The sequence below is a fragment of the Hyla sarda genome, chromosome 7 (assembly GCF_029499605.1).
Source record: "Hyla sarda isolate aHylSar1 chromosome 7, aHylSar1.hap1, whole genome shotgun sequence".
Taxonomy (NCBI): domain Eukaryota; kingdom Metazoa; phylum Chordata; class Amphibia; order Anura; family Hylidae; genus Hyla; species Hyla sarda.
Genome location: NC_079195.1, coordinates 182220454 through 182234514, shown reverse-complemented (window position 1 = coordinate 182234514; position 14061 = coordinate 182220454). Strand labels below are relative to the sequence as shown.

The 14061-nt window shown below is 42.4% G+C and overlaps 1 protein-coding gene across 5 annotated transcripts in view; it reads left to right on the top strand.

The window, feature by feature from the left end:
• LOC130282825 (zinc finger protein OZF-like) overlaps nucleotides 1–14061 on the top strand; it is a 127235-nt gene that overhangs the window by 89129 nt on the left and 24045 nt on the right. For all 5 annotated transcript variants that reach the window (XM_056531635.1, XM_056531634.1, XM_056531633.1 and 2 more), the window contains exons 6-8: nucleotides 7953–8016; nucleotides 13562–13644; nucleotides 13735–13849. In XM_056531635.1, coding sequence (XP_056387610.1) covers nucleotides 7953–8016; nucleotides 13562–13644; nucleotides 13735–13849 — 262 coding nt within the window. The remainder of the gene's footprint in view (nucleotides 1–7952; nucleotides 8017–13561; nucleotides 13645–13734; nucleotides 13850–14061) is intronic.

Genomic DNA, 14061 nt, shown 5'->3' with positions numbered 1-14061 from the left:
ACACATGAGGTATTTTCATACTCAAAAGAAATGGGGTTACAAATTTTTAGGGGCATTTTCTCCCATTACCCCTTGTAAAAATGTAAAATTTGGGGGGAAAACTGCATTTTTGTGAAAAAAATGTTTTATTTACACATTCAACTTTAACAAAAAGTCGTCAAACATGTGTGGGGTGTTAAGGCTCACTGTACCCCTTGTTATGTTCCTTGAGGGGTGTTGTTTCGAAATAGTATGCCATGTGTTTTTTGTTTTTTTTGCTGTTCTGGCACCATAGGGGCTTCCCAATTGTGACATGCCCCACAAAAACCATTTCAGAAAAACTAACTCTCCAAAATCCCATTGTCGCTCCTTTCCTTCTGAACTCTCTAGTTCACCCACAGAGCACTTGACATACATATATGAGGTATTTCCTTACTCGAGAGAAATTGGGTTACAAATTTTAGGTTGAATTCTCTCCTTTTATCCCTTCAAAAACTGGGTCTACAAGAACATGCGTAAAAAATTAAGATTTTGAATTTTCTCCTTCACTTTTCTGTTATTCCTGTGAAACACCTAAAGGGTTAACACACTTACTGAATGTCATTTTGAATACTTTGAGGGTGCATTTTTTTTAAATGGGGTCATATATGGGGTATTTCTAACATTAAGGCCCCTCAAATCCACTTCAAAACTGAACTGGTCCCTAAAAAATTTAGATTTTGAAAATTTTTTGAAAAATTGGAAAATTGCTTCTGAACTTTGAAGCCCTCTGATGTCTTCCAAAAGTAAGAACATGCCAACTTTATGTTGCAAACACATATTGTATATGTGAATCAATATATAATTTATTTGGGATGTCCATTTTCCTTATAAGTAGAGAGTTTCAAAGTAAAAAAAAATGCTACATTTTCAGAATGAATGAAAACGATGAAATGAATGAATGAATGAAAACGATGAAAATTTACCGCTTACATAAAGTAGAATATGTCATGAAAAAACAGTCTTGGAATCATAATGAAAAGTAAAAGTATTCCAGAGTTATTAATGCCTAAAGTGAAAGTGGTCAGATGTGCAAAAAAAGGTCTGCGTCCTTAAGGGGTTAAGCTGTTGCAAAACTTTTTAGCTATTTTGCAACAGCTGGAGGCACAGTGGTTAGGAAACAATGGTGTAAGAGATGCATTGTGTGTTGAGAGAGAATTTGTAATGTAGGCTGGATTTTGCGGAGGCTGAGAGGAGTAGCTATTTATTATATTGTAGAACGGGATGTTTAAACAATCTTTCCACCAAGCAAACGGACCCAAACAGGCAGGTGTCACAGCTCTGAAGTCCTTGGTTTATGTAATAATTCACATACAACAATAAGTTCAGGACTGCAGCATACCACTGAACTGGAGTATATCAGTGACTATGGGGGAGAAAACCAGTGCAAAGGAATAGTTTCCCAGTTGCCCATAACAACCAATCAGATCGCTTCTTTTATTTTTAACACGCCCTCTGAAAAATTAAAGAAGCAATCTGATTGGTTGCTATGGGCAACTGGGAAACGTCTTCTGGACAGGTTTTGATAAAATCTCCCCCTTTATGTCCAGAACCTTCAGTCACTCCCAAAACCTTTCTTTTTTTTTCTTTCTTTATAAGATCTATTCCACCTCCCTGTCCTTTCCCTAGGGGGGCAGCACATTAACTGTTGTCCAGTAGCATCCTACATGCTCCCAGCAGCCTGTTTAGTCATGATGGGGCTCTGCACACCTGTATCTTCCATTTCCTCCAATTCTCCCTGCAACTATTGCTGCAGCAGTGTCCCACCTTGGCTGGTGATAGGCTGAGTGGCATTGTGATGTAACAGGCCTGGGCACCAGTAGGTGGGCAGGGGCCCATTGTACCACACTGCGGCTCAGAGGCCGGCCAGGACATTGCTGTGACCTGCGATTAGTTCAGCGCAGTGTAATGTGTCAGGCCTCAAAAGCCGGAAGAAGAACAATGCCAGAGGACGGGAGAGTGATTCCAGTGGCACCAAGGAGGCGCCAGAAGGTAAGTTTATTATTTTTCTGTGGCAACCCGGCAGAATGAAAAAAATTGCTGGATAACCACTTCAAGGTGTCTATACACCTTCAATAGCTGTGGAATGAACCATTTTTTAAGGCCGGCTATATCTATTTCACCCAATCCCTGCATTCACATAAACATTCAGCTTGGCCAAAAGTTCTGAATGGGGAGAGGGGAGGTTGGCATCTGCTAGAAAGTTCTGGTGGAGGCTTGCCTCCCTGAAAACAAAGGGATTGAACAGTTAAAATCCAACATGCCGACCCTTCTTTTTTGACATGTCAAAAGTATTAATCAGTTGGGGTCTCAATGCTCAACCAGTGTCAAATCAGTAAACAAGTGGGAAGAAGCACACGCTCAATCGCTTCACTCTCTGGCTCATGGCGATCTTCATCCAGCTTCACTAGATGGGTTCATTTTAAGTCTATGTGGTCTTCCATTAAAGCTGGAGAGTAAACCATTTAAGCGTGCTCTTCTCCCTGCTTGTTCTACTGATCAGTGGAGGTCTCAGCATTCAGACTTCAACCAATCAAATCTATTCACATGTCAAAAAAATATTTTTAACAGGAACATTTTAATAAAACATACAAATTAGTGAAAAATCAGCTAAACCTGCCGTTTTTAGAGTAACCAGCTGAACATCTAAAGTGTGTGTAGGCCTCCCTAAAGATGATGTCGGGGATCAGGTTGGATTTCAACTGTTCAATTCATCTATTTTCAGGGATACAAGCTGCCACCAAAGCTGTCTGAATAGCTGTCAGCTTGACAAGCATAGGTGCATGGTCCCCTTCAATGGTATTTTAGGAAAATGTATTGAGGACCCATGATCTGGAAAGGTTGTCAATATCAGATCAGAGAGGTGCCAACACCCCAATTCCCAGGGGAATGAGCTTCAGTAAACCCTGCATGGCCACTCTGGGGGTCCAGTTGTTTACACCCCACCGATCTTATATTGATGACCTATCCTGAGGTTAAGAATACAGGTTGCGCATAAAACCCTTTTAAAGGGGTACTCCCGTGGAAAACTTTTTTTTTTTTAAAATCAACTGGTGCCAGAAAGTTAAACAGATCTGTAAATTACTTCTACTAAAATTTTCTGTTAATCTTTCCAGTACTTTTTAGGGTCTCTATGCTACAGAGGAAATGGTTTTCTTTTTGGAATACAGAGCTCTCTGCTGACATCATGACCACAGTGCTCTCTGCTGACATCTCTGTCCATTTTAGGAACTGTCCAGAATAGCATATGTTTGCTATGGGGATTTTCTCCTACTCTGAACAGTTCTTAAAATGGACAGAGATGTCAGCAGAGAGCACTGTGCTCGTGATGTCAGCAGAGAGCTCTGTGTTCCAAAAAGAAAATTTCCTCTGTAGTATTCAACAGCTAATAAGTACTGCAAGGATTAAGATTTTGTAATAGAAGTAATGTACAAATCTGTTTAACTTTCTGGCACCAGTTGATTTAAAAAAATATGTTTTCCACAGGAATACCCCTTTAAAGGAAACCTGTCACTAAACTCATCCCCGCACTAACCAGAGGTGCTGGCTAGTAGTGCGGGGGACGCTGATCAATATGCTGCCTACCATGCCCGGATCCGTCCCGCACGTTATCTTCATTATTTTTTATATGTAAATGATCTTCTAACTGGCATGGGCGGGATTACAAGGCTCCATTCTGGCTTATGAATATTCATCCCCTCCCAACACCTCTCCCTCTCCTCCCCAGGACTCCGCTGGGCTGAGGCCGCTTCCGGGTGTACACAGGAAGCGGCACATGCGCAGTGGAGTCCTGTACAGCGCGGGGAAGAGAGGGAGAGGCGGAGGGATGGGATGAATATTCATAAGCCGGGCGGTGCTGCGGACAAGCGGCGCTGACGTCAAAGTGCCAGATGGAGCCTTGTAACCCCGCCCGTGCCAATTAGATAATTTGCATATCAAGAATAATGAAGATAACGGGCGAACAGCAGGACGGATCCGGGGATGGTAGGCAGCATATGATCAGCGTCCCCCGCACTACAAGCCAGTACCTCTGGTTAGTGTGGGGGGAGTTTAGTGACAGTTTTCCTTTAACCCCTTAACGACCACGGACGTAAATGTACGTCCTGGTTTGGCGGGACTTCCCGCACCAGGACGTACATTTACGTCCTGTGGATGACCGCGAGCATCGGAAGGGTGCTAGCAGCTGGGGACCTGCCGGTAATGGCCGACATCCGTGATCGCGCGGATGTCCACCATTAACCCCTCCGATGCCGTGATCAATACAGATCACGGCATTGCGGCACTTTGATTGTATGATCGGATCGCCCGCAGCGCTGCCGCGGGGATCCGATCATCCGCTGCGCTGAGGCCGCTTCCGGGTGTACACAGGAAGCAGCACATGCGCAGTGGAGTCCTGTACAGAGCGGGAGGAGAGGGAGAGGCGGAAGGAGGGGATGAATATTCATAAGCCGGCCGGGGCTGCGGACAAGCGGCGCTGACGTCAAAGTGCCAGATGGAGCCTTCATGAGCCCTCATGTCGCCCTATATACGGAAAAATGAAAAAGTTATAGGTGGTCAAAATAGGGCGATTTTAGATTACTGATTTTGTACAAAAAGAGGTACAAAAATATAAAAGTATCTAGCCATGGGTATCATTTTAATCGTATGGACCCACAGATTAAAGAACACCTATCATTTTTACCGTAAAGTGTACAGTGTGAAAACAAAATGCTCCAAAATGTGCAAAATTTTGGTTTTCATTAAAATTTCCTCCCTAAAGATGTTTTCTTTTGGGTTCGCCGTCCATTTTATGGTAAAATGAGAGGTTTCATTACAAAGTACGATTGGTCACGCAAAAAACAAGCCCTTATATGAGTCTGTAGATGGAAATATAAAGGAGTTATGGATTTTAGAAGGCGAGGAGGAAAAAACGAAAACGCAAAAATAAAATTGGCCTGGTCCTTGAGGTGAAAATGGGCTTGGTCATTAAGGGGGTTAAATGGGCTATACAAAGAAGGGCACTCATGAACTTTATGTAGGATAGGTGGCGAGATTCAGATCTGTGGAGGTCTAATGGATAGGACCCATGCTAGTCACAATTATGGGGGTCCCATGGGCCAAAAGGGGTTTGCTGCGCAGGCTTCTGTGCTATTTAATGGGTTTGGAAACAGTAAAAAAAACACATTATACCATGTGTTATTTCTTTTTCAAAAGATAAATATGCATAACGCGTTATGTATAATGGCTGACACCATCAGAGATATATCTGGTCGGGCGCTGCCAGACACTACGTGAAAAGAGCCAAGTGAAGGCCCTGCAATGGACCATGACTTGGTTCATACAGACAAAGCATGGCCACAACTTTGCATCTGCATAACCACCACAAGTCCCAGCCTGACTGCTGGTCTGATGACCTGTAATACAATGTTTTCCACACAGTGTGTCTCCAGCTGTTGCAAAACTACAGCTCCCAGCATGGTGCACCGTGCACGGCATGCTGGGAGTTGTAGTTCTTCAACAGCTGGTAACACTTTTTGTAATGGAAAACCCAACACGTGGGGCTGGGACTTGTGGTGGTAATTCAGGTGCAAAGATGTGGCCGTACTGTGATACCAGCCTAAAGTTATGTTCACACACAGGCCCAGATTAATCAAACTGTGTGAGAGAAAAAGTGGAGAGATTTTCCCACAGCGACCAATCACAGCTCAGCTTTCACTTTACCTCAGCTTGTTAGCTGAGCTGTGATTGGTCGCTGTGGGAAAATCTCTCCACTTTTTCTCTCACACAGTTTGATAAATCTGGGCCACAAGTTTTTAAAGCTGTAAACAGCTGCATAAATTGACTAAAAGCGGAAAACACCTTAAATTAAAAAAAAAAAATGTAAAAATAAGGTTAAAAAGGCAGAGTGTGAACATAACATAACCAAAGGCACACACAGACCAGTGTTTCCCAACCAGGGTACCGTCAACTGTTGCAAAACGACAACTCCCAGCAAGCCCGGACAGCCGAAGGCTGTCCGGGCGTGCTGGGAGTTGTCGTTTTGCAACAGCTGGAGGTGCCCTGGTTGGGTAACACTGACATTATACAATATATATATGTATATCTATACAAACATACACGTGTGGCCGACACTATCTTCGCATTAACTCAGTCCAGCGACACTGCACGCCCTCTAGTGGCTAGACCCGAGAGTTCACGGACCACTAGAGTGAAAACTACATTTCCCAGCGCCCGCGATGCTCTGGGAGATGACGTCATCTTGTCCACGCCCATCCACTTCCGGCTCCTCTATCTGACGCATAGCTGGCTGCTGTGGAAGCGGCAGAGCCCTGGTTTCGGCTACTGGTAGGTGTGCTGCGGCTTTTCCCCTACTATGTAGCGTGTTTCTCCGTATACGTTACGTGTAGACTGCGGTATATATACTCTAACGTGTATTAGTGGTCCGGAAATCCCTCTAATCCGTACAGACATCTTCGCTTACGGTTGCAGCCGTACTTTTGGTGGTCACATGACTGGCACCACACAGGGGGCAGGTTCAGTGGTGCAGCCTGTCTGCTGCAACTTCACTAAAACCAAAGTTCTGAGTTGCGAGTGGCTTAAAGGGGTAATCCTAGGATTTTATTGTGTAATATGTAGCTGATCAGTGGGGGTCCCACAGCTGGGACCCTCATCTATCATCAGGATGCGGTCACTTGTCCCCTAAATATTGGTGCTGAGGTCAAGCATGCATGCTGCCATGTGATTCACTCTCTGAGACTGCAGACAATAGACAAGTATAGTGCTCGGGTATCTTCAAGTGAGTCGAGCACAGTGTGGGTGCTTGGATTTTATCGGGTACTAAACCCCATAAGACATACCACCATTGTGCCCTTGAGGCTGCAACCAATTTTAACTTTTGCATTTTCATATTTTAGCCCGTTGGGGACATTGGGCATACAGGTACGCCCATGCCCCCTGGAACGTAACGCTCCAGGGCTTACCTGTACGCCCTGAAGCATTAAATAACTTTGAAGCTTCAGAGCAGTGAATGTTGGCTGTCAGCGGCTGGGATCAATGGCGACCATGGAGTGCAAAATAAAAGTTGCCAGTAGCTCAGTGGTGCTCATTGAACCCCTGTGATGTGATTGTGGGGGTCCGATGAGTGAATATGGTGGAGGAGGGTATCGCTTAGTCGCTGAAGCCACCTGGCCATATAAGTGGATTGCTGATCTCACAGAGTAATGCTAAGCCATAGGCATAGCATTTTACAGTGACTGCAATATAATGTTTGGGGGGACTTTAAGTGTAAAATAATAAAATGCCTCTAAAATTATTTAAAGAGCAACCGTCATGAACTCTGGGTGCTTTAACCTACACACAGCCTTTGTACTGTGTGCAGATGGTGTGTACAGCATTGTTTTTACCTTATTTCTACAGGCTTTAATCACCTAAAAAAAAATGCTTTTGATCGCAGCCACCCACAGTCGGATAGGCGTGGTGTGAGGTACGCAGTGCCCCGCCGCCTCCGCCCACCCCCTGTGTCATTGCTGGGACCACTGTGTGATTGATACAGGCGTACTGAGGAGGCAGACGGCGGCGGGAGCGCACGCTTGCCTGGATAACACGTGGTGGCGCGCACGCTAGATGAGTGAGGGGTGCATGCGCTGGGACCTGGGTGTCAATCACACAGCGGTCCCAACGTTGGCACAAGGGGTGGGCGTGGTGGCGGGGGGGGCATAGCGTATCTCGTGCCATGCCTATCCGACTTTGTGTGGCTGTGATGAAAGCCTGCAAAAATAAGGTAAAAATAATGCTGTACACAACATCTGCACACAGTACAAAGGCTGTGTGTAGGTTATGTACTTAAAGTTATGTACCAAATTTGAGCGTTTAGGATCACATAACATTTAATCAGATGTGAAATGTCTGGTTTTTTTTTTTTTACCTTTCTAAGTACTCTTCATTTCTGTCTGTAGGCTTCTAACCAAACCCCCCAGTTGCCATTGGTTGTCAAGATGGAGGTTCGCGTAAAATCTGAAGGTATGAAAGTTTCTGCTTTACTTTGTAGGGTGAATTGCCGGCCTGTAGAGGAAACAATGTTCCCGTGTCAATTTAGACGCCCATTTGGTTTTCCTTTTTTGCACCTTGTGGCGGAACATGGCCTGTGTGGGCACCATGGGGAAAATGTATCAAAACCTGTGCAGAGGAAGAGTGGTGCAGTAGCCCATAGCAGCCAATTGCATCGCTTCTTTTCTTGCCTCAAAACGCAGTTTATAAACCCTGCCGGCACGGGAGGGTTATGAAGCGAGCTCAGGAGCTGAGCTCGCATCATACCCGCACGGTCCTGGTTTCTATCAGCAGCCAGGATCGGTGGCTAATGCCGGACACCGCCATTCAGGCAGATGTCCGGGATTAACTGTTTAGAGGCTGCAATCAAAGTTGATCGCTGCGTCTAAAGAGAAAGCTTCCTGGCAGCTCAGTCGGGCTGATCGGGACCATTGCGGTGAAAACGCGATGTCCCAATCAGCTAGGAAGCATCAGGAGGGTGCCTTACCTTCCTCCTGCGCGTCCGATCAGCGATTGATTGCTCCAAGCCTGAAATGCAATGGCAGTGATCAGTGTATTGAATCAATGTACTGCATGTTATAGTCCCCTATGGGAGCTATAACATTGCAAAAAAGAGTGAAATGAAAAAAAAAGTTAATAAAGATGATTTAACCCCTTTCCCATTTAAAAAAAATAAAAATAAATCGGTGTAAATAAAAATAAACATGTGGTATTGCCGCATGCGTAAATTGTCCAAGCTATAAAAATATCTAATTATTTAAACCGTACGGTCGATGGCGTTTGCGCTAAAAAATTCCAAAGTCCAAAATAACGTATTTTGGGTCACCTTTTTATACCATTAAAAAAATGAATAAAAAGCGATCAAAGAGTCTGATCAATACAAAAATGGTACTGATAAAAACATGAGATCACGGCGCAAAGATTGAGTTCTCACACTGTCCGTATGTGGAAAAAATGTTACTGGGATCAGAAGATGACAATTTTAAACGTATTAATTTTCGTGCATGTAGTTATGATTTTTTTCCATAAGAGACAAAATCAAACCTATATAAGTAGGGTATCATTTTAATCGTATGGACCTACAGTATAAAGATAAGATTTTTACCAAAAAATTTACTGTGTAGAAACTGAAGCCCCCAAAAGTTACAAAATGGCATTTTTTTTCCTTCAATTTTGTTGCACAAAGATTATTTTTTTATTTTTGGTTTCACCGTAGATTTTTGGGTAAAATGACTGATGTCATTACAAAGTAGAATTGGTGGCGCAAAAAATAAGCCATCATATGGATTTATAGGTGCAAAATTGGAAGGGTTATGATTTTTTAAAGATAAGGAGGAAAAAAGACAAAAGTGCAAAAAACGCTTAGTCCTTAACCCCTTAATGACTAAGGGTGTACCTGTACGCCCTGAGTCCGCTCCTTTTCTATAACGCGGGGCCAAGGCGTCATAGCGGTCGGGCCGGGACCCATGGCTAATAGCGTGCAGCACTGATCGCGGTGCCGCGTGCTATTAACCTTTTAGATGCAGGGTTCAAAGTTGATCGCCGCGTCTAAAGTGAAACTAAATTACCCCCGGCTAGCTCAGTGGACTGTTCGAAATTACCGCGGTGAAAGTGCGGCATCCCGAACAGCTGTAGGACAGCAGGAGGGTCCCCTTACCTGCCTCCTGGTGTCCGATCGCCTAATGACTGCTCAGTGCCTGAGATCCAGGCATGAGCATTCAAGCGGCAGAATCATCGATCAATGGTTTCCTATGAGAAACCATTGATCAGTGTGTGCAGTGTTATAGGTCCCTATGGAAACAACAAAATTGTAAATAAACATGTGGTATTGCTGTGTGCGGAAATATCCGAATGATAAAAATATTTAAGCCGCACAGTCATTGGCGTACGCGCAAAAAAATTCCAAAATAGTGTATTTTTGGTCACTTTTTATATAACATGAAAAAAATGAATAAAAAGGGATCAAAAAGTCCAATCAATACAAAAATGGTACCGGTAAAAACTTCAGATCACGGCACAAAAATGAGCCCTAATACCGCCCCATAAGTGGAAAAATGTAAGTTATAGGGGTCAGAAGATGACAATTTTAAACGTATACATTTTCTTGCTTGAAGATATCAAGTACGACAAAATCAAACCTAATATAAGTAGGGTAACATTTTAATCGTATGGACCTAAAGAATAAAGATAAGGTGTAATTTTTACCGAAAAATGTACTGCGTAGAAATGGAAGCCCCTAAATTTACAAAATTGTGTTTTTTCTTCAATTTTGTTGCACAATTATAATTTTTTTTTTCCGTTTTGTTGTAGATTTTTGGGTAAAATGACTAATGAAAGAAAGTAGAATTGGTGGCACAAAAAATAAGCCATCATATGGATTTTTAGGTGCAAAATTTAAAGTTATGATTTTCTTTAAAGGCAAGGAGGAAAAAATTAAAATGCAAAAACAGAAAGGGTTTTTCAGTTTTTGCACTTTAGTTTTTTCCTCCTTACCTTTTAAAAATCACAAACCTTTCAATTTTCCACCTAAAATCCATATTATGGCTTATTTTTTGTCAGCAATTCTACTTTGCAGTGACATTAGTCATTTTACCCAAAAATTCACGGCGAAACAAAAAAAAATAATTGTGCGAAGAAAAAACACCATTTTGTAAATTTTGGGGGCTTCCGTTTCTACGCAGTGTATATTTCGGTAAAAATTACACCTTATCATTATTCTGTAGGTCCATACGGTTAAAATGATACCCTACTTATATAGGTTTGATTTTGTCGTACTTCTGAAAAAAATCTAAACTACATGCAGGAAAATTTATACGTTTAAAAAGTAATCTACTGACACCTATAACTTTTTTATTTTTCCACGTACAGGGTGGTATGAGGATTAATTTTTTTCGCCGTGATCTGAAGTTTTTATCGGTACGATTTTTGTTTTGATCGGACTTTTTGATCACTTTTTATTAATTTTTTTTTTAATGGTATAAAAAGTGACCAAAAATAAGCTTTTTTGGACTTTTGAATTTTTTTGCGTGTACGCCATTGACCGCGCGGTTTAATTAACGATATATTTTTCTAGTTTGGACATTTATGCACGCGGCGATACCACATATGTTTATTTTTTTTTATTTACACTTTTATTTTTTTTATGGGAAAAGGGGGGTGATTCAAACTTTTATTAGGGAAGGGGTTAAATGACCTTTATTAACACTTTTTTTTTTTAAATTTTTTGCAGTGTTATAGGTCCCATAGGGACCTATAACACTGCACACACTGCTCTCCTATGCTGATCACTGGCGTGTATTAACACGCCTGTGATCAGTGTTATCGGCGCTTGACTGCTCCTGCCTGGATCTCAGGCGCGGATCAGTCATTCGGACACCGAGGAGGCAGATAAGGGCCCTCCCGGTGTCCTGTAAGCTGTTTGGGATGCCGCGATTTCACCTAAGTGGTCCCGAACAGCCCGACTGTGCAGCCGGGATACTTTCACTTCAGACGCGGCGGTCAGCTTTGATCGCTGCGTCTGAAGGGTTAATACAGGGCATCACCGCGATCGGTGATGTCCTGTATTAGCCGCGGGTCCCGGCCGTTGATAGCCGCTGGGACCGACCCGATATGACGCGGGGACACCACGTGTCCCCGCAGCATGTCGCGGGAGCCGGCGGAGGACGTAAAGATACGTCCTGCGTCGTTAAGGGATTATTGTTATAAAAAATATAAAAAAATAAAAAAAAAATGAAAGGAATCTGCACCACTCTTCCTCTACACAGCTTTTGATAAATCTCCCCCCTATGTCTACTTTCAAAGGAGTTGGGGTTCTGAAATGTTCAGCACCTACCCAACTTGGAAATCTGCTCTGTCAGCCAATCACTAAGGCTGCAGTATGTCTAAACATCTTCGGCAGAGCACTAGGTGCTGGATCGGGCAAAGTGACTATGCTAAAATTTGTTTATAGCCCTAGAAAACTAGAGTTTATTTTTTAAGTAAATCAAAATACTCCTTTACTTCAAGGGATTGGCCATACAACATCCATGTTGCACCTGACAAAGATTTGCAGAGGTTTCTCTCCTTTAGGGGTAGGCTCACATGAGGCGCCAACACCAGTCACTAGAGCAAGCCCCCTCAGGAAGCTCGCTCTAGTGATTGGCGTTAGCACATCTGCAGTGTGAAATGCCATGCGGATGCGCTACGTGTGACCCTACCTTAGGAAATAATGGGAGGATTGTATTCTCAGCACATACCTACTGATAGGGAATGATGTAATGGCAAATGTGGTCACCATGCTAAAAAAAATCAGGGTTAAAATAGGCAAACTTCTACTATACAGCTTTGCTAATTTGCTATCAATTGTGTGCCAGTTAAGCACTGGACTAGACTAATGGGAGGCAGGCTGTTTGGTAGGAACACATTTGGAAGGAAACATAAGAAATACAAATTCACCCTCTTCTACCTTCATCTTCTTGTTTACCTTGTAACAAAGCTCTCTTGTCCTGTTCGGTCAGGATTCTCGATTTACACTCCTGCACCTCACCTTCAGTAACAAAGCCTCCTTTGCTGGTTGCTTGGCTTAGTGCTGAAGGTCCCCCTAGTGGTTAAAACAGGAAAACTCTTATTTCTGTGCTGAATCCAATCATTGGCTGTATGCCACACTATAGTGCTAGGGAATTATGAATTTAAAGAATAAACATATTGTTATACTTCATATAAAATTATTAAAAAAATAAATAAATAGTAAAGAATTTCTTTAGAAAAAAAAGCTGTTCAAGGGGATGGATAAATGATTTTTTACAAATATTAGTAGTTACTTTTGGGTAAAAAAAAAAAAAAAAAGTTGCTTAAAGTTTGTCAGCAAATTCCTTCCTTAATTCACTGGTCTGAAACTATGAACAGACAATAAACCTCATATTAGAAAAGTTTTACGGTTTGCTCATAGTCTCACACACCTTTTTTCACATGGACATGCTCTTCTCTAGTTCTCGTGTATCAGCAGAGCTTCATTGCTAAAGTAATGTCCTGTACAGTCTGTGGTTCTTTCCCTGAAAACTTTTCTCTCTGCCTGACTTTTTTTTGATATGTATGTCAGGAAAGGGTTACATTTTTTTTATTTTATTTTTGTAATGACTGTATGCCATCAATTGGGGCGACAACCAGACCTTAGGTTACTCAGTTTCTTTACCACAACCCATATATCACTGCAGACTCAGTTTTGAACACAGAAGTGGTGGTGGCCCTTTTGAATAGTCTTATTTGAATACAGTGAGTGATAGTAGCAGAGTGACATTTTCTGACCAATAGAACAGGTTCCTAAAATTGTTTTGTCACCATAGATGTGCAGATGAGGGAAATGCAAATGATCCATCAATATCGGTTATACTGTCGGCACATCTACAGTCAGCTTGAGGTGAGGTACTCTGTTCCTGTGCATCACCTCTAGAGAAAGGAGATGTTAGGTCGCACAAATAACAGACTCAAGTACCCTCAAATGAGTTAATAAAAAGTGAGTTCTGTCACCTCTTTATTACAGATGAGTCCAGCAACCCGAATACACAAGAGAGATCTGACCCTTTAACCATTAAAGAGGAGAACGAGGATTCTTGGGATGAGCAGGTAGAATATAGTATGATTTATGGATTGGTTTAAAGGCCTCTATTGTGAAGAAAGTGGTGCTGGATATATGACATGATTTTTGACTTGTAGGCAACATTCCGAGGTGACGCATGTACGCAGACAGAAGTAATCTTACCGAAACTGGAAATGAAAGTGGAGGAAATTGATGAAATACCTATTAAAATACCTATTGATAGCAACTCTGGTGCGTAGAGACTATTTTACTCAAATTTGTAGTGAAGTGAAGTTATGTGGACTTGTTTTGCATATATTCCACAGCAATATATATAAATATAGAATATATATATATATATAACCTAGCGGAAGAGCAGCACATCCAAAGCAAAAAAGTTCTTTGCAGTAATAGCCAAGTGCAGTCAACTAGTTGGTCCAGGTCACGGACCTAAAATGCTAAAT